This window comes from Sus scrofa, chromosome 6 (assembly GCF_000003025.6).
Source record: "Sus scrofa isolate TJ Tabasco breed Duroc chromosome 6, Sscrofa11.1, whole genome shotgun sequence".
Classification (NCBI taxonomy): Eukaryota; Metazoa; Chordata; class Mammalia; order Artiodactyla; family Suidae; genus Sus; species Sus scrofa.
This window is the reverse complement of record NC_010448.4, coordinates 158,113,579-158,136,436: the sequence shown is the minus strand read 5'-3', so window position 1 is coordinate 158,136,436 and position 22,858 is coordinate 158,113,579. Positions and strand designations below refer to the sequence as shown.

At 41.6% G+C, this 22,858-nt stretch overlaps 1 protein-coding gene across 1 annotated transcript in view; it reads left to right on the top strand.

The window, feature by feature from the left end:
* The window catches only part of MRPL37 (mitochondrial ribosomal protein L37), a 51,657-nt gene that overhangs the window by 7,093 nt on the left and 21,706 nt on the right, over nt 1-22,858 (top strand). Inside the window, exons 4-5 of the mRNA XM_021096592.1 lie at nt 10,863-11,048; nt 22,618-22,775. Coding sequence (XP_020952251.1) covers nt 10,863-11,048; nt 22,618-22,775 — 344 coding nt within the window. The remainder of the gene's footprint in view (nt 1-10,862; nt 11,049-22,617; nt 22,776-22,858) is intronic.

The following is a 22,858-nucleotide window of genomic DNA, read 5'->3' as shown; positions in this document are numbered from 1 at the left end:
AGGATCGAACCTGCAACCTCATGGTTTCTAGTCGGATTTGTTAACCACTGAGCCGTGACGGGAACTCCACACTGTATCCTTTTTTTTTTTTTTTTTAGATTTCCACATGTAAGTGCTAGCATATGACTTTTGTGTCTTGCTGTCTTCACTTAGTGTGATAATTTCTAGGTTCATCCATGTTACTGCAATGCTGTTGTTTTCTTCCTTTTTCATGGCTGAGTAACACTCCATTGTGTGAGTTCCTGTCATGGCACACTGGAAATGAATCTGACTAGGAACCACGAGATTTTGGGTTTGATCCCTGGCCTCGCTCAGTGAGTTAAGGATCTGGCATTGCCGTGACCTCTGATGTAAGTTGCAGATGTGAGCTTGGATCCTGCATTGCTGTGGCTGTGATGTAGGTGGGCAGTTGCAGCTCTGATTCAGCCCCTAGCTGGGAACCTCCATATGCCACAGGTGAAGCCCCCCTGCCAAAAATTCCATTGTTTATATGTTCCACATCTTCTAGATCCACTCCTTCGTTGATGGACATTTAGGTTGCTTCCCTGTCTTGGCTGTTGTATATAGTGCTGCAGTGAACATTGGAGTGTCTTTTTTTTTTTTTTAAGTTTTTATTACTCAAATGAATTTATCACATCTGTAGTTGTATAATGATCATAACAATCTGATTTCACAGGATTTCCATCCCACAGCCCAGGCACATCCCCCCACCCCCCAAACTGTCTCCTCCGGAGACCATAAGTTTTTCAGTGTCTGTGAGTCAGCATCTGTTCTGCAAAGAAGTTCAGTCTGTCCTTTTTTCAGACTCCACATGTCAGTGAAAGCGTTGGATGTTGGTGTCTCATTGTACGGCTGACTTCATTTAGCATGATAGTTTCTAGGTCCATCTATGTTGCAAAAAATGCTGGTATTTCGTTCTTTTTAATGGCTGAGTAATATTCCATTGTGTATATGTACCACATTTTCTTGATCCACTCCTCTGTCGATGGACATTTAGGTTGTTTCCATGTCTTGGCAATTGTAAATAGTGCTGCAATGAACATTAGAGTGTCTTTTCAAGTCATGGTTTTCTCTGGATAGAATCCCAGGAGTAGGATTGCTGGTAATTCTATTTGTAGTTTTTTGTGGAATCTCCATACTATTTTCCATAGAGATTGCACCAGTCTGCATTCCCACAAACAGTGCAGTAGGGTTCTCTTTTCTCCACACTCTCTCCAGCATTTATTGCTTGTAGACTTTTTGATGGTGGCCATTCTGGCTGGTGTAAGGGGGTACCTCATAGTAGTTTTGATTTGCATTTCTCTAATAATTAGTAATGTTGACCATTTTTTCATGTGTTTTTTTTGGCCATCAATATGTCTTCTTTGGAGAATTGTCTTTTTAAATCTTCTGCCTTTTTTTTTTTTTTTTTGTCTTTTCCAGGGCCACACTTGCAGCATATGGTGGTTCCCAGGCTAGGGATCTGATCAGAGCTGTTGCTGCTGGCCTATGCCAGGGCCATAGCAACACCAGATCTGAGCCGTGCCTGCGACCTACAACACTGGATCCTTAACTTACTGAGCAAGGCCAGGAATCAAACCCGCAACCACAACCTCATGGTTCCTAGTCGGATTCATTAACCACTGAGCCACGAAGGGAACTCCTTCTGCCCGTTTTTTTTTGATGGGATTCTTTGTTTTTTTTGGTATTCAGCTGCAGGAGGTGTTTATGTATTTTGGAGATTAATCCTTTGTCAGTTGCTTCATTTGCAAATATTTTCTCCCATTTTGTGGGTTGTCTTAATCGTTTTGTTCAGGGTTTCCTTTGCTGTGCAAAAATTTTTTTAAGTTTAATTAGGTCCCATTTGTTTTTATTTTTTTATTGTCATTACTCTAGGAGGTGGAACTCAGAAGATATAGCTGTGTTTTGCGTCAGTGTGTTCCGGCCTGTTTTCCTCTAAGAGTTTTACAGTATCCGGTCTTGTGTTTAGGTTTCTAATCTATTTTGAATTTATTTTTGTGTATAGCGTTAGGGAGTGTTGTAATTTTATTCTTTTACATGTAGCTGTCCAGTTTTCCCAGCACCACTTATTGAAGGGACTGTCTTTTCTCCATTGTATTGTCTTGCCTTCTTGTCAGATTAGTTGACAGTAGGTGTACGGGTTTAATTCTGGGCTTTCTATCCTTTTCTACTGATGTGTATTTCTGTTTTTGTGCCAGCGCCATATTGTTTTGATGACTATAGCTTTGTTGTATAGTCTGGAGCCAGGGAGCCCAATTCCTCCAGCTACATTTTTCTTCTTCAGGATGTCTTTGGCTATTCTGGGTCTTTTGTGCTTCCAAACAAACTTTAAAATACTTTGTTCTAGTTCTGTGTAGAATGCCATTGGTAATTTGATAGGGATTGCCTTGAATGTGTAGATTGCCTTGGGTAGTGTAGTCATTTTGACAATATTGATCCTTCCAGTCCGAGAGCATAGTATATCTTTCCACCTATTAGTGTCGTCTTTGATTTTTTTCATCAATATCTTATACTTATCAGAGTACAGGTCTTTTGTCCCTTTAGGTAAGTTTACTCCTAGGTATTTTATTCTTTTTGCTGTGATGGTAAGTGGGATTGTTTGCCTAATTTCTCTTTCTGATCTTTCATTGTTAGTATGTAGAAATGCAGTCAGTTTCTATGTATTAATTTTGTATCCTGCAACTTTACCAGATTCATTGATGAGCTCTAACATTTTCTGGTAGTATCTTTAGAATTTTCTAGGTATAGTATCATGTCATCTGCAAACAGTGATAGTTTTACTTCTTTTCCAATTCGGATTCCTTTTATTTCTTTTTCTTCTCTGACTGCTGCGGCTAGGACTTCCAGAACAATGTTGAATAGTAGTGGTGAGAGTGGACATCCTTGTCTTGTTGCTGATCTTAGCAGGAGTTTTTTGAGCTTTTCACCATTGATAGTGATGTTAGCTGTGGGTTTGTTATATATGGCTTTTATAATGTTGAGGTAGGTTCCCTCTCTGCCCACCTTCTGGAGAGTTTTTATCAGAAATGGTGTTGGGAGTTCCCGTCGTGGCTCAGTGGTTAACGAATCTGACTAGGAACCATGAGGTTGCAGGTTCGATCCCTGGCCTTAGCTCAGGGGGTTAAGGATCCGGCATTGCTGTGGCTCTGGTGTAGGCCAGCAGCTGCAGCTCTGATTCGACCCCTAGCCTGGGAACCTCCACATGCCGTGGGGAGCGGCCCTAGAAAAGGCAAAAAAAAAAAAAAAAGCCAAAAAAAAATTAAAAAAAAAAGAAATGGTGTTGGATTTTGTCAAAAGCTTTTTCTGCATCTGTTGAGAGGATCATATGGTTGTTACTCTTCAGTTTGTTAATGTGGTGCATCACGCTGATTGATGTGCGAATATTGAAAAATCCTTGCTTCCCTGGAATAAGGCCCACTTGATGATGGAATATGATCTTTTTAATGTATTGCTGGATTTGGTTTGTTAGTATTTTGTTGAGGATTTTTTGTGTCTATGTTCATCAGTGATATTGGCCTGTAATTTTTTTTTTTTTTTTTTTTTTTTTGTGGTATCTTTTGTTTTGATATCAGGGTGATGGTGACCTCATAGAATGAGTTTGGGAGTGTTCCTTTCTCTGCAGTTTTTTGAAATAGTATCAGAAGCATAGTGTTAATTCTTCTCTGAATTTTTGATAGAAGTCTCCTGTGAAGCCATCTGGTCCTGGACTTTGGTTTGTTGGATTTTTTTTTTTTTTTTTTTTTCTTTTTTAGTGCTGCAGCTGCGGCATATGGAAGTTCTCAGGCTAGGGGTTGAATGGGAGCTTTACCTGCTGGCCTGTAGGGATCCCAGCTGCGTCTGCCACCTACACCACAGCTCATGGCAATGCTGGCACCTTAACCCACTGAGCAAGGCCGGGGAACAAACCACATCCTCATGGATACTAGTTGGGTCCGTTACCGCTGAGCCACAATGGGAACTCCTATGTTGGAAGTTTTTAAGTCACAGTTCAATTTCAGTACTTGTGATTGGTCCATTCATCTTTTGTATTTCGTCTTGGAAGATTGTACTTTTCTAAGAATTTGTCCATTTCTTCTAGGTTGTCCATTTTATTGGCATACAGTTGCTTGTAGTAGTCTATTATGATCCTTGATATTTCTATGATGTCCCTTCTACTTTTTCATTTCTAATTTTGTTGATTTGAGTCCTTTTTTTGTGTGTGTGTGAGTCTGGCTAAGGGTTTAACAATTTTGTTGATCTCTTCAAAGAACCAGCTTTTAAGTTTTATTCATCTTTTCTATGGTTTTCCTTGTTTCTGTTTCATTTATTTCTACATGGATCTTTATTATTTCTTTCCTTCTCCTAGCTTTGTGTTTTGTCTATTCATCTTTCTCTAGTTGCTTTAGGTGTAAAGTTAGGTTGTTTATTTTAGGTTTTTCTTGTTTCCTGAGGTAGGTAGGCTTGTATTGGTATAAACTTTTCTCTTTTAGAACTGTTTTTGCTGTGACCCATAAGTTTTGAGTTATTGTGTCTTTGTTGTCATTTGCTTCTCGGTATTTTTTAATTTCCTCTTTGATTTCTTTAGTGATCCATTGGTGGTTTAGTAGCATGTTGTTTAGTCTCCATATGTTTGTGTTTTTTTGCAGTTTTTTCTTGTTGTTCATTTCCAGTTGTATAGCATTGTGGTCAGAAAAGAAGCTTGGTATGATTTTAGTTTTCTTAAATTGACTGAGGCTTGATCTGTGGCCCAGAATGTGATCTATCCTAGAGAATGTTCCACATGCCCTTGAGAAGAATGTGTATTCTGCTGCTTTTAGAGGGAACGTTCTGTAAATATTAAGTCCATCTGGTCTAATGTGTCATTTAAGACCTCTGTTTCCTTGTCAACTTGCTGTCTGGTTGATCTGTCCATTGCTGTAAATGAAGTGTTAGAGTCCCCTGCTTTTATTGTGTTAGTGTCAATTTTTCCTTATAAGGTTGTGAGTATTTGCCTTATGTATTGAGGTGATCTTGTGTTAGGTGCATATATATTTACAATTGTTATATCTTCTTCTTGGATTGATCTGTAGATCATTATGTAATATCCTTCTTTGTCTCTTAGATAATCTTTAAGATCTATTTTGTCTCATAAGAGTATTGCTACTCCAGCTTTCTTTTGATTACCATTTACATGAAGTATTTTTTCCATCCTCTCACTTTCAATTTGTATGTTTCCAGGAACTAAAGTGGGTCTTTTTAAGATGGCATATATATGGGTCCTGTTTTTGTACCCATTCAGCCAGCCTCTGTCTTTGGGTTAGGAAATTTATTCCATTTAATTTAAGGTAATTGTTGATATGTATGTTCTTACTGACATTATATGAATTGTTTTGGATTTGGTTTTGTTGGTCTTTTTTTTTTTTCCCCCTTCTCTTGTTCTTGTCTTTTGTGATTTGATGACTGTCTTATTTTTGGGGGGGGCGGGGGAGGTGAGCACACTTTCAGCATGAGGAGGTTCCCAGGCTAGAGGGTCCAATTGGAGCTGTAGCTGCTGGCCTACACCACAGCTCATGGCAACACCAGATCCTTAACCCACTGAACGAGGCCAGAGAGTGAACCTCCACTGAACGAGGCCAGAGAGTGAACCTGCATCCTCATGGATGCCAGTCAGATTCGTTTCCACTGAGCCACAAAGGGAACTCCTGATGACTATCTTTAGTGTTGTGTTTTGTTTACTTTTTCTTACTTCTATGTGTATCTATTGCAAATTTTGGTTTGCAGTTACCATGAAGTTTTGTTATAGGAGTCTGTATATATATACAAGGTTTATTTAAAGTTGCTGGTTTCTTAATTCCAAGTGCATCTCCAGATCCTGTAGTTGTACCCTCTTCTCTCAGGATTTCTGGCTTTGGTAGCATATTTGTATGTGGATGATTTCCTGCCTTTACTATATGTATGCCTTTGCTGGTGAGCCTGGTCATTTATAATCTTGTTTCTAGTTGCGGCCTTTTCTTTTCCACCTGGAGAAGTTCCTTTAGTATTTGTTGTAAAGCTGGTTTAGTGGTGGTGAATTCTCTTAGCTTTTGCTTGTCTGTAAAGCTTTTGATTTCTCCATCACATCTGAATGAGAGCCTTGCTGGACAGAGTGATCCTGGTTGGAAAATTTTTCCCTTTCATCATTTTAAGTATATTGTGCCACTCCCTTCTGGCCTGCAGAGTTTCTGAGGAAAAATCAGCTGAAAGTCTCGTGGGAGTTCCCTTGTAAGTTACTTGTTTCTTTTCCCTAGCTGCTTTCAATATTTTCTCTTTGTCTTTAATTTTTTTTTTTTTTTTTTGGCATTTCTTGGGCCGCTCCCACGGCATATGGAGGTTCCCAGGCTAGGGGTCTAATCGGAGCTGTAGCTACCAGCCTATGCCAGAGGCACAGCAACGCAGGATCCGAGCCGCGTCTGCAACCTACATCACAGCTCACAGCAACGCCAGATCGTTAACCCACTGAGCAAGGCCAGGGATCGAACCTGCAACCTCATGGTTCCTAGTCGGTATCGTTAACCACTGCGCCACGACGGGAACTCCTGTCTTTAATTTTGATCAGTTTGATTAATATTGTTCCTCCTTGGGTATATAGTACTCAATGTGCTTCCTGGATTTGAGTGAGCAATTCCTTTTTTGTGTTAGGGAAGTTTTTAGCTGTTATCTCTTCAGATATTTTCTCTGGCCCTTTCTCTCTCCCTTCTCCTTCTGGCACCCCTGTGATATGGATGTTGGTGCATTTAATGTTGTTCCAGAGTTCTCTTAGACTACCTTCATTTCTTTTCAATGTTTTTTCTCTTTTCTGTTCTGTGTCAGAAATTTCTCCTGGTCTGTCTTCCACCTCGCTTGTTCGCTCTTCTGCCTCCTGTATTCTGCTGTTGGTTGCTTCTAGTGAATTTTTTATTTCAGTTATTGTATGTTGCATCTCTGCTTGCTTAATCTTTAAATCTTCTATTTCTTTGCTCAGTGTTTCTTGTAATTTATCTCTCCTTGCCTCCAGTTTGTTTCCAAGGTCTTGAATCCTCCGTACTGTCATTAGTCTGAAGTCTTTCTCATGGGAGGTTAGTAACCTCCAGATCACTTAGCTGTTTTTCTGTGGTTTTTTTTTTTCTTGTTCTCTTATCTGAGTCATAATTCTCTGCCTCTTCATTTTGTATAGGTTTTTGGTGTGGTCTGCTTTTTGCAAACAATAGGGTTGTAGTGTCTCTTGCTTCTGATGTCTGCCCTCCTTGCGGCTAAAGTTGCTATGGGGGCTTGGTGCAGGCTCCCTGATGGGAGGCACTGGTGCTTGCCCACTGGTAGGTGGAGCTGATTCTTATTCCTCTGTCTGGGGGGGAATGTGTCTCTGGGTGTGATTAGAGTTGGCTGTGTGCCGGCGGTGGGGGGGGGTGTCTCTAGGCAGCCTGTTTGCTGGTGGGTGGGGCTGTGTTCCCACCAGGTCTGTCGTTTGGTCTGGGGCCTCTCAGCCCTGATAGGTGTGGCTAGATGTTTCCAAATTGGCCACCTCCAGAGGAGTTCACATTGATGGTTATTCCCCTGAGACCTTTGCCTCCAATGTCCTTCCCCTACAACGAGCCACAGTCATGCCCTGTTTTCCCAGGAGCTCCTCCAAGAACCTTAGGCAGGACTCACTCAGATGTCTCTGGAGTCTCTGCTTTGTCCTGGGACCCAGTGCGCATGAAAGCCTGTGTGTGTCTTTCAAGAGTAGAGCGTCTCATTTCCCCCATTCCTGTGGAGCTGCTGTGTATAAACCCTGCTAGCTCTGAATGCCAAATGCTCCTCTTTCTGATGCTAGATCCCCAGGCATGGAAACCTGACCAGTTTAGAACTCTCAATCCCTTGTGTGAGCCCCTGGGATGTAGTTACTTTCCAGTTTGTGGGACACCAACCCATTACGTACGGGGTTGCTTTTATCAGGTAATCATCCCTCCGATTGTCTTGATGTGGCCTCCTCTCTTTCTTCTGGAGTAGGATATCTTTTTTGATAATTTGCAGTCTTATTTTGTTGAAAGTTGTTCTGCAGTTGGTTGTAATTTTGTTACTTTTATGAGAGAAGGTGAGCTCTAGTCCTTCTACTCCACCATCTTAATCTTTTTTTTTTTTTTTTTTTCTTATTCCCCAACATATTCACAACCACTGTGATTGTTTAGTATGCAAGTTTGGTTTATGTGTTCATTTCTCAGTAAACCATACACCCTTAAGGACCCGTATCTTTGGTTTGTTTTTTGTTTTTTGGGGTTTTTTTGTCTTTTTGCCATTTCTTGGGCCACTTCCATGGCATTGGAGGTTCCCAGGCTAGGGGTCTAATTGGCGCTGTAGCTGCCGGCCTACACCAGAGCCACAGTAACATAGGATCCAAGCCGTGTCTGCAACCTACACCACAGCTCTCGGCAACGCCGGATCCTTAACCCACTGAGCAAGGCCAGGGATCGAACCCCCAACCTCGTGGTTCTTAGTCGGATTCGTTAACCCGGATTCGTTAACCACTGAGCCACGACGGGAAGTCCCCCACCATCCTAATCTTAATCGCGTTACCAAATCTCAGTTGTTGAGGCAGGGACGTTCTGAGGACACAAGGTGTTCTGTTTGGTGGAACCCTGGAGCAAGAAAACCAGCAGCGAAATAATTTGGGACTTCTGCTTGGTCACATTTCTCCAGCTTGCCCCTTTGAGTATGGCCTTCCTGGCAAAGAGTCAGCTTTGCGGAGGTAATGGCACCACTAAGGAAATTAGTGAACCTCATTAATAAGGAGTACTTGCTGGCCCATTATCAAGTATTAGCTCTAATTAAACTGCCCCATTTGGAGCTGTCACTGGAGGAGGGCTGTGGAGGGAATTGAAGTAGAAACCACAGCAGAGTGGTCTGTGGGGAGAAGCTAAAACCCAAGGTCAGAAGAGGTCCAGGCACGTTTATCTTCGTTGAGGAGTGTATGTGAGGAAACAGGAAATATTTGTGAAGACTGTTCTTGAGGTGTGGGTATGTTGTATTTTAACATGCTGGTCAGAGTTTATCCGTGCACAGATGTGGCACCCCTTTTTGCATAACCAGTGGATGCAGGACATGTGCTAATTAAACGGCAGTGCTCTTGGCCAAAGCAGTTTTTAGACATACAGGCGCATCAGCCTTGGTCCATTACCATCACACTGCGATTTGTAGTGTTTGGTTTGTATTTCTTAAAACCCAAGAACCTTGAGAGGTAGATTTGCCTCCATGGAGAATCTTTAGGAGGCCATTCTCCAGGAGTCTTCCCAGATGGCAATTGGCGTTTGCCTAGTCAGATGTGAGTTTTTAGAGACACCCAGTCTCTACGTAATATGTATGCTAATCTGACTTAAGTGAGGCTTTCGGATTGGCTTGATAGATATATGTGAGTGTATATATAAAAATAATAGGGAGTTCCCGTCATGGCGCAGTGGTTAACGAATCCGACTAGGAACCATGAGGTTGCGGGTTCGATCCCTGCCCTTGCTCAGTGGGTTAACAATCTGGCGTTGCCGTGAGCTGTGGTGTAGGTTGCAGACGCGGCTCGGATCCCGCGTTGCTGTGGATCTGGCGTAGGCCGGTGGCTACAGCTCCGATTCGACCCCTAGCCTGGGAACCTCCATATGCCGCGGGAGCGGCCCAAGAAATAGCAACAACAACAACAACAAAAAAAAGACAAAAGACAAAAATAATATATACCTATAATAATGTATAATAAATAACATACATGTAAATGATCTTTCTCTTTTTGCTTTTTAGGGCCGCCCCTCCGGCGTATGGAGGATCCCAGGCTAGGGGTTGAATTGGAGCTACAGCCACCAGCCCACGCCACAGCAATTCCAGATCCGAGCCACATCCGCGACTTGCACCACAGATCATGGCAATGCCAGATCCTTAACCCACTGAGCGAGGCCAGGGATTGAACCTGTGACCTCATGATTTCTAGTCGGATTCATTTGCACTGCACCATGACAGGAATTCCACGTGATGATTATTTTTTCGCTTACTGAGGACAATCTGGTCCTTTTCCTGGGTTTAGTAGCCTTTCTCCCAACCCTTAGCCTCAGTTCTCCTCTGTCTCCATCCCTCCTTCCCTGCCGTATCATACTGCAGTCACCTGGACTCATTTCCCTAAACTCTGCCATGGAACAGCACACTTTTGGGCCATGGTGTGTGTTCTTCCTCATTCACTAGAATAGTGTTCCCCTCTCTTTGCCTGGCAACCTCTCCAGCCGTTTTCAGCCAACAGTGGTTTTGCCCTCTAGGGGAGATTGGGCATTGTCTGGAGATGTTTTCGTTTGTCATGTCTTTATCCAGGGTGGGGGTAGTGGAAGTTCTCCTGGCATCTAATGAGTCGAGGCCAGGAAGGCAGCCAGACATCTGTAGTGTACAGGACAGCCTCCCTCACCAAAGAATTATCTTGTCCAGAATGTGAACAGTGCCAAAATCGAGAAGTTGTGCTCTTATGCGTCTTTCAGAAACTGGTTTAAAGGCATTGCTTTGTTCAGGAAGCTTCCCAAGTGTCCAGAGGAGATCATTTTCCCGATCTCCACTGCCTCCGAGTGTGGTTCGTTCTTTTGCTGTAGCACTTACTCCCTGCCAGCTCCTTTAGAACAGAGAGTTAATCTCACTCATTTCTGCTCAGTTTAGAGCAGGTGCTTGGGAAGATCTGAACCCACAGAAACCACCAGGTCTTAGGAGTCATTGGAACGGGAGCACAGGAAAAAAAGAGTTCATTGGTCGGTCCCCCTCTCAAGAAACCCAGGACCAATACCTTAACCACAGTTTTGTTTTCTGTGAGGAGGCTGATCAGCTAGGAAAGCTAATTAGACTTTGCTGAGTTAAGGCTGTTAGATCAGGGTAGACTAATGATCTTTCTCTTCTTTTAGAGTCTATTCTCCTTCAGGTCCATGGTTCCAGTGGAGCCCGACTGAATGCCAAGGATCCTCTGCCCCCTGTTGCCTCCCAAGAGGAGGTGGAAGCTACTAAGAATCACGTTCTCGAGACCTTCTATCCCATATCTCCCACTATGGGTCTTCAGGAATGCAATGTTTATGATGTGAATGATGATACAGGTAAGTATCAAAGCCTGAATTTTTTTTTTTTTTTTAAGGCAACGTAGAGATGAGGGGCAAGATTTTTGCAAAAAGAGGGAAGCACCTCCTGTGCGTTTTCTTCTAAGAGCCATGTAGTAGCCTTGTGAGACAGGTGCTATTAATCCCATTTTATAGGCAAGGAAACTGAGAATCAGTGAGGTTAAGTTATTTACTCAAAGGCTGACTTTGCCTTTGACCCCTGAGAAGTAATACTTATTTATTTTTGGCTGTGTCTATAGCCTGTGGAAGTTCCCGGGCCAGGAATTGAACCTGCGGCACAGCAGTGGTAGTGCTGGGTCCTTAATCTGCTGAGCTACAGAGAAACTCCTTTTTTCCTCCCTTCCTTCCTTGCTTCATTCCTCCCTCCCTTTTCTTTCTCTCTTGGCAATTTCGTGCCACTTTCTGCTATACAGCAAAGTGACCCAGACATATAACATATGTACACATTCTTTTCCATCATGACCTATGCCAGGATATTAGATACAGTGCCCTGTGCTATGCAGGACTTGTTTTTTATCCATTATAAACGTAATAGTTTGCATATGCTAACTCCAGATTCCCAGTCCACCCCTCTCTCACGTCCCTCCAAGCCCTTGGCAACCACAGGTCTGTTCTCCATGTCTGTGAGTCTTTCTGTTTTGTGGATAGGTTCACTTTTTAAATATTGAAATATGCATTTTTTAATTTATAATTCACTTAACTTTTTTTTTGCTGTAGGTGATTTACAGTGTTCTGTCAGTTTCTACTGTACAACAAAATGATCCAGTTATACATATATATGTGTTCTTTTTCTCATACTCCATTATGTTCCATCACAAGTGAGTAGCTGTAGTTCCCTGTGCTATAGAACAGAATCTCATTTCTTGTCTATTCTCAGTGTAATAGTTTGCATCTACTAACCCCAAATTCCCAATCCATCCCATCCTCTCCTGTTCCTCTTGACAACCACAAGTCTGTTCTCCAAGTCCATGAGTTTCCTTTCTGTGGAAAGGTTCATTTGTGCCATATATTAGATTCCAGATATAAGTGATATCCTATGGTATTTGTCTCTTTCTGACTTACTTCACTCAGTATGAGAATCTCTAGTTGCATCCATGTTGCTGCAGATGGCATTATTTTGTTCTTTTTTATGCTGAATACTACTCCATTGTGTATATGTACTACATCTTCTTAGTCCATTCATGTGTTGCTGGACATTTAGGTTGTTTCCATGTCTTAGCAACTGTGAATAGTGTTGGAGTGAACATAGCAGTGCATGTATCTTTTTCAGCGAAGATTCTGTCCAGATACATGGCCAGGAGTAGGATTGCCGGATCATGTGCTAGTTCTATATTTAGTTTTCTGAAGTACCTCCATACTGTTTTTCCATAGTGGTTGTACCAATTTACATTCCCACCAACAGTGTAGGAGGGTTCCCCTTTCTCCACACTCTTGCCAGCATTTGTTATTTGTAGACTTAATAATTATGGCCATTGTGACTAGTGTGAGGTGGTACCTCATAGTAGTTTTGATGTGCATTTCTCTAAACATTTAGTGATGTTGAGCATTTTTTCATGTGCCTGTTGGCCATCTGTATGTCTTTTTTTTGGAGAAATGTCTGTTCAAGCCTTCTGCCCAGTTTTCAATTGGATTATTTGTTTTTTTGCTGTTGAGTTGTATCAGTTGTTTGTATATTTTGGAGATTAAGCCCTTGTCGATTGCATTGTTTACGGCTATTTTCTCCCATTCCGTAGTTGTCTTTTTTTTTTTTTTTTTTTTTTTTTGGTTTCCTTCGCTGAGTGAAAGCTTATAAGTTTGATTAGGTCCCATTGTTTATCTTTGTTTTTATTTCTATTGCTTTGGGAGACTGACCTAAGAAAACATTTGTACAGTTGATGTTAGAGAATGTTTTGCCTATGTTCTCTTCTAGGAGTTTTATGGTATCTTATCTGCTGTTAAGTCTTTAAGCCATTTCGAGTTTATTTTTGTGCATGATGTGAGGGTATGTTCTAGTTTCATTGATTTACATGCAGCTGTCCAGTTATCCCAGCACCACATGCTGAAGAGACTTTTTTTCCCCATTTTATATTCTTGCCTCCTTTGTCGAAGATTAATTGACTGTAGGTGTCTGGGTTTATTTCTGGGTTCTCTATCCTGTTCCATTGGTCTGTTTGTTTTGGTACCAGGACCACACTGTCTTGATGACTGTGGCTTTGTAATATTGCCCCAAGACCGGGAGAGTTATGCCTCCTTCTTCGTTTTTGTTCCTTAGGATTACTTTGGCAATTCTTGGTCTTTATGGTTCCATATAAACTTTTGGATTGTTGTAGATCTGTGAAAGATGTCATGGGTGGTTTGATAGGGATTGCATTGAATCTGTAGATTGCTTTGGGTAGTATGGCCATTTTAACAATATTAATTCTTCTGATCTAGGAGCATGGAATATCTTTCCATTTCTTTGAATCCTCTTTAATTTCCTTGATTACTGTTTTATAGTTCTCAGCATATAAGTCTTTAACCTCCTTGGTCAAGTTTATTCCTAGATACTTAACTTCTGGGGGTACAGTCTTAGAAGGTATTATATTTTTATATTCCTTTTCTAATATTTCATTATTAGGATACAGAAATGCAACTGATTTTTGAATGTTTATCTTGTATCCTGCTACTTTGTCGATTAGAGTAGTTTATGTGTGGAGTCCTTATGGTTTTCTATGTATCGCATCATGTCATCTACATACAGTGACAACTTTACCTCTTTCAATTTGGATACCCTTTATTTCTTTTGTTTGTCTGATTGCTGTGGCTAGGTTGTGTAATACTATGTTGAATAAAAGTGATGAGTGGGCATCTTGTTCCATATTTTAGTGGGAAGGCTTTCAGCTTTTCTCTGTTGAGTATTATATTGGCTGAGGGTTTGTCATAAGTGACATTTATTATGTTAAGGTATGTTCTCTCTATACCCACTTTGGTAAGAGTTTTTATCATGAATCAATGTTGGATTTTGTTAAATGCTTTTTCTGCATCTCTTGAGATGATCATGTGGTTTTTTACTTTTCTTTGGTTAATGTGTGTGACGTCGTTTGATTTGCATATGCTGAATCATCCTTGTGAACCTGCAATGAATCCCACTTGGTTGTGGTGTATGATCTTTTTTATAGGAAGTTGGATTCAATTGGCTAAAATTTTGTTGAGAATTTTTGCATCTATGTTCATCTAAGATATTGGCCTCTAATTTTCTTTCTTGGTAGTATCTTCGGTTTTGGTATTAGGATGATGGTAGCTTCATAGAATGTCTTTGGGAGTGTTCCTTCTTCTTCCACCTTTTGGAAATGTTTTAGGATGGGTATAAGTTCTTTGTATGTTTGGTAGAATTCACCTGTGAAGCCATCTGGTCCTGGACTTTTGTTCATAGCGAGTGTTTTTTTATTACATATTCAATTTCATTTCTTGTGATTGCTCTGTTTAGTTGATCTGTTTCTTCTTGATTCCGTTTTGGTAGGCTGTGTGTCTCTAGAAAGTTGTCTTTTCTTCTAGGTTGTCACATTTGTGGGCATATAATTGTTCATAGTATTCTCCTAAGGTTTTTTGTATTTCTGCAGTATCCATTGAGATATCTCATTTTCCATTTCTTACTTTATTTCTTTCTCTATTCTTGGTGATTCTAGCTACAGGTTTGTCAATTGTGTTTACCCTTTCAAAGAACCAGCTCTTGGTTTTATTGATTTTTTTTTTTTTTAAATCTCTATTTTATTGATAGATTTTGAAAGGTTTTATTTTCATTGTCATTTGTCTCAACACATTTTTTAATTTCCCTTTCGATTTCCTTGTTGACCCATTGGGTTTTTTAGTAGCATGTCGTTCAGTCTTCCTGTAATCAGTTTTTTCTCATTTCTTTTCCTGTGGTTGAGTTCTAGTTTCATCCCATTGTGGTCGGAGAAGATGCTTGAAATATTTCTGTACCCTTAAATTTGTTGAGGTTAGTTTTGTGCCCCAGTATGTGTTGAATCCTTGAGAATGTTCCATGTGTCCTTGTAAAGAATGTATATTCTGATTTTTTTTTTTTTTTTGATGTGTTGTCCTAAAAATATCAATCAAGTCTAACTTTTCTGTTGTGTCACTTAAGATCTCTGTTGCCTTGCGGATTTCCTGTCTAGAGGATCTGTCCATTGATGTGAGTGGGGTGTTAAAGTCTCCTTCTATTGTATTCCCATTGTTTTTTCCTTTTAGGTCTCTTAGTATTTGTTGTATGTATTTGGGTGCCCCTATATTAGAGGCATTTATATTGATGACTGTAATATCCTAGTCTTGAATGGATCCTTTTATCATTAAATAGTGTCCTCTGTCCTGTATGGCTTTTGTTTAAAAGTCTATTTGGTTTGAAAGGAAATTTTTTTTTTTTTTTGTCTTTTTGCCTTTTCTAGGGCTGCTCCCACGGCATATAGAGGTTCCTAGGCTAGGGGTCTAATCGGAGCTGTCGCCACCGGCCTACACCAGAGCCACAGCAACACGGGATCTGAGCTGCGCCTGCAACCTACACCACAGCTCACGGCAACGCTGGATCCTTAACCCACTGAGCAAGGCCGGGGATCGAACCTGCCACCTCATGGTTCCTAGTCGGGTTCGTTAATCACTGCGCCACGATGGGAACTCCAAGGTTTGAAAGGAATATTGCAGCTCCCACTTTCCTATGTTTTCTGTTGGCATGAAATACCTTTTTCCATCCACTCACTTTCTTTCTTTCTTTTTTTTTTTTTTTTTTTGTCTTTTTTGCCATTTCTTGGGCTGCTCCTGCGGCACATGGAGGTTCCTAGGCTAGGGGTTGAATCGGAGCTGTAGCTGCTGGCATTTGCCAGAGCCACAGCAACTTGGGATCCGAGCTGTGTCTGCGACCTACACTACACTCACGGCAACACCGGATCCTTAACCCACTGAGCAAGGCCAGGGATCGAACCCGCAGCCTTATGGTTCCTAGATCGGATTCATTAACCACTGCACCACGACGGAAACTCCCATCTGCTCACTTTCAATTTATATGCATCTGTTGCCTTAAGGTCAGTCTCTTTTAGGCAGCATATTGTAGGCTCTTGTTTTATTATACAGTCTGACACTCTGTGTCTTTGATTGGAACATTCAGTCCATTGACATTGAAAGTAATTATTGATAAATATGTATGTATTTCCATTTTAAACCTGTTTTCCAGTTGATTCTGTTTCTCCTTTGTCCTTTTTTTGATTGGATGGTTTACTTGTATTATATGCTGGTGTCTTCTTCTTTTTAATTTTTGTGAATGTATTTTTTGGTTTTGATTTGTGGTTGCCCTGTTTTTCTGGTATGTTAAACCCCTTACTATATCTGCTTGCTTTAGCCTGCTAGTCACATAGGCTCAAACACATTCTTAAAAAAAAGTGTAGATTTTCTTGCTTTACTTCCCTACATTTTATGTTTTTTATGTCCTTTTTTAACATCTTGTTTGTCCTTTTGCTGTTCCTTGTGTTTATCATTGCTTTTATAATGGTTTTGTTTTGCTTTTTTTCCTTTTAGACCTGTATACTGGCTTATTTAAGTAATTGCTTTCCAATTGTCATTTCCTCCATCCTATTCCTTCTTCTTTTTTTATTTAGAGACCATTCAGTATTTCTTTTAGAATGGGTTTAGTATTGCTGCACTCTTTCAGTTTTTGTTGCTTGGAGAAATTCCGTATTTCTCCTTCTATTTTAAATGATATTTTTGCTGGGTAGAGTATTATAGGCTGCAGATTGTTCCCTTTTCGAATTTTTCCTTTTTTGAACTTTTAAGTATATCTTGCCACTCTTCTGGCCTGTAGTGTTTCTGTAGAGAAATCAGCTGATAGCCTTATGGGAGTTCCCCTATAATTAACTCTTTGTTTTTCCCTTGATGCCTTTAGAATCCATTTTTTAATAATATGTCTTGGTATAGGCTTGTTTGGGGCCCTCTGTGCTTCCTGTATCTTGATAGCTGTTTCCTTTAGATTTGGAAAGTGTTCAGCCATAATTTCTTCAAATATATTTTCAGTGCCCCCCCCTTCTCTTCTCCTTCTGGAATCCCTATTATGCACAGATTGGCCCGCTTTATATTATCCCATGAATCTCTTCTATAGCTTTCATGTTTTTTTCATTTGGTTGTTTGTCTGCTGTCCTGATTAGGTGATTTCCATTATTCCAATTCACTTATTTGTTCCTCCGAATTATTCATTCTGCTTTTCAGTGCTTTTAACTCAGTTTTTGTGTCTGTGAATGAATTTTCTAATTTTTTACTTTTCTTTTTTTTGGGGGGTTGGGGTTTTTTTTTTTAATTACTTAATGGATTTTATTACATTTATAGGTGTACAACAATCATCACAACCAAATTTTACAGCATTTCCATCCCAAACCCTCAGTGCATCCCTGCTACCCCCCAACCTGTCTCATTTGGAAGGCCTAGGTTTTTCAAAATCTGTGAGTCAGTATCTATTCTGCAAAGAATTTCACTGTGTCCTTTTTATAGATTCCACATGTAAGTGGTAGCATTTGATGTTGGTGTCTCATGGTCTGACTGACCTCACTTAGCATGATAATTTCTAGGTCCATCCATGTTGCTGCAATTGCCATTATTTCCTTCCTGTTAATGGCTGAGTAATATTCCATTATGTATATGTACCACATCTTCTTGGTCCACTCCTCTGTCAATGGACATTTAGGTTGGTTCCATGTCTTGGCTATTGTGAACAGTGCTGCAGTGAACATTGGAGTACATGTGTCTTGTTGAGTCATGGTTTTCTCTGGGTAGATACCCAGGAGTGGGATTGCTGAGTCAAATGGTAGTTCTATTTTTCGTTTTCTGAGGAATCTCCATGCTGTTTTCCACAGTGGTTGTACCACTTTACATTCCCACCAACAGTGTACTAGGGTTCCTTTTTCTCCACACACTCTCCAGCACTCATTTTTATTTTTTATTTTTTTGTCTTTTTGCCATTTCTTGGGCCGCTCCCATGGCATATGGAGGTTCCCAGGCTAGGAGTCCAATCGGAGCTGTAGTGCTGGCCTACGCTAGAGCCACAGCAATGTGGGATCTGAGCCTCGTCTGCAACCTACACCACAGCTCATGGCAACGCCAGGTCCTAAACCCACTGAGCAAGGCCAGGGATCAAACCCACAACCTCGTGGTTCCTAGTCGGATTCTTTAACCACTGCGCCACCATGAGCACTCCTCCAGCACTTGTTGTTCGTAGACTTTTTGATGATGGCCATTCTGGCTGGTGTAAGGTGGTACCTCATCGTGGTTTTGATTTGCATTTCTCTAATGATGAGTGACATTGAACATCTTTTCATGTGTTTTTTGGCCATCTGTATGTCTTCTTTGGAGAACTGTCCATTTAGATCTTCTGCCCATTTTTCGATGGGGTCGTTTGTTTTTTTTGGTATTGAGCGGTAGGAGGTGTTTATAAATTTTGGAGATTAATCCCTTGTCAGTCGCTTCATTTGCAAAGATTTTCTCCCATTCTGTGGGTTGTCTTTTTGTTTTGTATAGGGTTTCCTTTGCTGTGCAGAAACTTTTAAGTTTAATTAGGTCTCATTTGTTTATTTTTGTTTTTACTGTCATCACTCTAAGAGGTGGATCTGAGAAGATGTTGCTGTTGCTTATGTCAGAGTGTTTGGCCTGTTTTCCTCTAAGAGTTTTATAGTATCTGGTCTTGTATTTAGGTCTTTAATCCATTTGGAGTTTATTTTTGAGTATGGTGTTAGGGAGTGTTCTAATTTCATTCTTGTCCATGTGGCTGTCCAGTTTTCCCAGCACCACTTACTGAACAGGCTGTCTTTTCTCCATTGCATATTTTTGCCTCCTTTGTCGTAGATGAGTTGCCTGTAGGTGCGCGGGTTTAATTCTGGGCTTTCTATCCTGTTCCACTGATGTACATTTCTGTCTTTGTGCCAGCACCGTATGGTTTTGATGACTGTTGCTTTGTAGTATAGTCTGAAGTCAGGAGGCCTGATACCTCCAGCTCCGTTTGTCTTTTTCAGGATGTCTTTGGCTCTTCTGGGTCTTTTGTGCTTCCAAACAAATGTTAAAATATTTTGTTCAAGTTCTGTGAAACATGTCCTTGGTAATTTGGTAGTGATTGCATTGAATCTGTAGATTGCCTTGGGTAGCATACTCATTTTGATGATAATATTGACTCTTCCAATCCAAGAGCATGGTATGTCTTTCCATCTGTTTGTGTCATCTTTGATTTCTTTTATCAGCAGTAATTGTTTCTTGTCTACTTTTTATGTTTTCTAGTTGCTTTCTAAAGTAATAGGCATCACTGTTCTCATCTGCTCTTAAGTCCTTCATATTCACTCTTAATTTCTTCACTATTTTCTCTCCCTTTTGAACTTGGTCTATTAGACTGCAGAGGTCTGTTTCATAGTTTGCTCCTTCAGGGGGATTTTCCTGTTCTTTTGACTGGGAATGGTTCCAGAGCTTTTTCATTTTGCTTATATTTTTTTTGAAGCCTGAGTCTCAGCACCCAGCCCCTGCCCGAGCATCTCAGGCTGTGGTGTCTGGGGGTGGTGGTAAATGTCTTTTGTGCTGCTCTCTCTCTCTGCTTTGCCTTTCTCAGTCTGGCTGCTGCACTTTTTTCTTGGAGGTCCCTCCATCCGGCTGATCTCCATCACTTCAGTGGCTTCCCAGGGTGCAGGTTCCTTTCTTCTTTAATAGCTCCCTCTCTCAGAAGTGCTGGAACTGTCTTAATTGCTTTCTTTTCTTCTCTCTTTTTTTCCCTTTTATTCTACCCAGTTATGTGGAGGGTTTCTTGCCTTTCTTGGAGGTGTAAGGTCTTCCGCCATCATTCAGTAGATGTTCTGTGCAAATACATGTGGATAGTTAGTTTTTGGTTTTGGGTTTTTTTTTTTTTTTGATGGTTTGTGGGAGAATGAGTGTCACGTCCTACTTCTTCCACCATCTTGATTCCTCTCTGATTTGTGCATTATTTCAGGTTCCACATATAAGTGGTATTATATGGTATTTGTGTTTCTCTTTTTGACTTACTACACTTGGTATAAGAATCTCTAGTTGCATCCATGTTGCTGCAAGTGCCTTTATTTCATTCTTTTTTAATGACAGAGTAGTATTCCACTGAATATATGTACCACATCTTTTTAATTAATTCATCTGCCAATGGACTTTTAGGTTGTTTCCATGTCTTGTCTATTGTGAAATAGCTGCTGCTATGGATATAAGGGTGCATGTATCTTTTTTTTTTCTTTTTTTTTTTTTTTGGCTGTATCTGCAGCATATGGATATTCCTAGGCCATGGATGGAATATGAGCTGCAGCTGTGAACCTGTGCCACAGCTGTGGCAATGCCAGATCCTTAACCCACCAAGCCAGCCCAGGAATCAAACCTGTGTTGCCAAAGAAACTGAGCCACAGTGGGAACTTGCATGCTTCTTTTTTTCTTCTTTTTATGGCTGTACCCGTCTCATATGGAAGTTCCTAGGCTTAGAGTTGAATTGGAGCTGCAGCTGCCAGCCTATGCCACAGGCACAACAATGCCAGATCTGAGTTGTGTCTGTGACCCATACCACAGCTTGTAATAACAGCTGATCCGTAACCCACTGAGTGAGTCCAGGGATTGAACCTGCATCCTCACAAACACTATATTGGGTTCTTAACCTGTTGAACCACAGTGGGAACTCCTGCATGTATCTTTTTGGTATTATAGTTTTGTTCAGATAGGTTCCCAGGAGTCAGATTGCTGGACATAGGATAATCCTGTTACTAGTTTCCTGAGGAACCGCCATGCTATTTTCCATAGTGGTTGCATCAACTTACATTCCCACTGGCAGTGTAGGACTCCCTTTGCCCCACACCCTCCCCAGCATTTGTTATTTGTAAACTTTTTCATGTTACATCAGTTTTAATGGGTAGTGTGAGGGGCTTTTGACAAGGCATCAAATGTTTCCTTTATTCATAGGTCCCTTGAGATACACCCTTTTCCTGTGCGCTCTGAACTCAGGCCAACCTCCAGCTAAGACTGAGGAAGCCTCAAAGGCCTTGTATGGGGCTGTTTGTCCCACTTCCATCAAACAAGGCACCACCACCTAGCCTGTGAGCCAGGGAAGAAACTAGGGAGTCAGGCTGGGCAGCCCTGCCATCCACTCAGCCATGAACCACAGCATCTTCCTCCTTCACTTCTCTTCATTTCCACAGCTACACCGGGGTCAGTCCTTACCGTCCCTCATCCAGCCTGTTGGCACAACCTCTTAACGGGTTAGTCTGACCCAGGCTCTTCAGTCCCCTCTAGTTCACGGATTAAATCCCATTGCTCTCCATGCCCACCTCCCCAGGGCCTGTTGAATAAAGTTTTCACTCCTTGGCTTATCACACGAGGGCCTTCATGTCTGCCCTCTGCCTGTCATGCCAGCCTCATCTTTGTCTCATGCCTCACAAGCCCCCTTTATTCCAGCTATGCCTTTCCCCCCACCATGCTTGGGCACTTCTCTTCCCTCTGCCTGCACTTTGACCTTTCACCTCTTTTCTCTTCAGCTTAGTAACTACTCATACTCATCTATCACAGTTCATCTTAGGCCTCACTTCTTCCCAGAAATGCTCTACGACCGTACAGTCTGGTCAGGAGCCTGTCATCTGTCTTCACACAGCCCCCTGGCTCCCCTCATGGCTTTACATGTCCCTGTGTATGGGTGTGATCCGTTTTCCTGTCTTCTCCCCTCTAGCCTTGGTGTGCTGCTCAAAGGCAGTGGCAGGCACTGTGTGGCCTCTGTTGCTGGCACCTGTCTGAGAGCTTGCTGCAGAGGGAGTGTAGAGAGTTGGGTGCTAACATGTGCTGAGGAACTGAAGCAGACAGGAAAGTCATGTCTCTCTTGAGTGGTGATCTCCTCTGAGACTTTCAGAGCCCACACTTTTCCAGCCTCTTTCCTCCTTTGCATCCTCTTCTGCTCATCCAGGTCACTCACTCTAGAAGCCCTTAGCCGCCGAGAGTTTGCTCATGGCCATGCAGGGGAAGAAATCCTAACCCAGCAGGGATGCGGCTGAGATGAATAAGTACTGAACTTTCATTCTCAGCACAATGTTGTGAGGTAGGGGAAGTAGTTTGTTACTAATAAGTATTGAATTTTGTAAGTGATTTACTTTAAAAAAAATAAATAAGCATAGATTTCTGGTCACCCTTCTAACACTGTCATCTGTGTGCTTGAAAGAGAGAAAAAGGGGTGGAATTAGAGCTTGCCTGCAAGAATCACCTGTAACAGGTTGGCAAACATTTCCTGTACAGAACTAAGTCATATTTTAGGTTTTTGCAGGCCCCATTTGGTCTCTATCACAGCTACTTAATAGACATATGTAAATCAGTGGGTGTGGTTGTGCTCCAGTAACAATTTCATTTTCAAAAACAGGCAGGGGCCAGCTTAGCCAGCAGGTTGATGTTTGCCAGCCTCTGAGCTGTCATGATGACATCTCCTTCTCCTGAGTCTTTGTAGTGCCTGGCACTGAGCTGAGGCGGGGTGGCTTTGCTGAGGCTTTGGGGCAGGCTGATTACTCTTCTGCCCTCCACATGATGACGTGTCTTGCAGGGTTCCAGGAGGGTTATCCTTACCCCTGTCCCCACACCCTGTATTTCCTGGAGTCAGCCAATTTACGACCACGCCGCTTTCAACCAGATCAGCTGCGGGCCAAGATGATCCTGTTTGCTTTTGGAAGTGCCCTGGCTCAGGCCCGGCTCCTCTATGGGGTACGTATATGGAGGAGACGACGAGCTGCTTTGCTTTGTGTCAGTCTCCTACCTTATCCCGTTCAAAGGAGAAAAGAGGACAT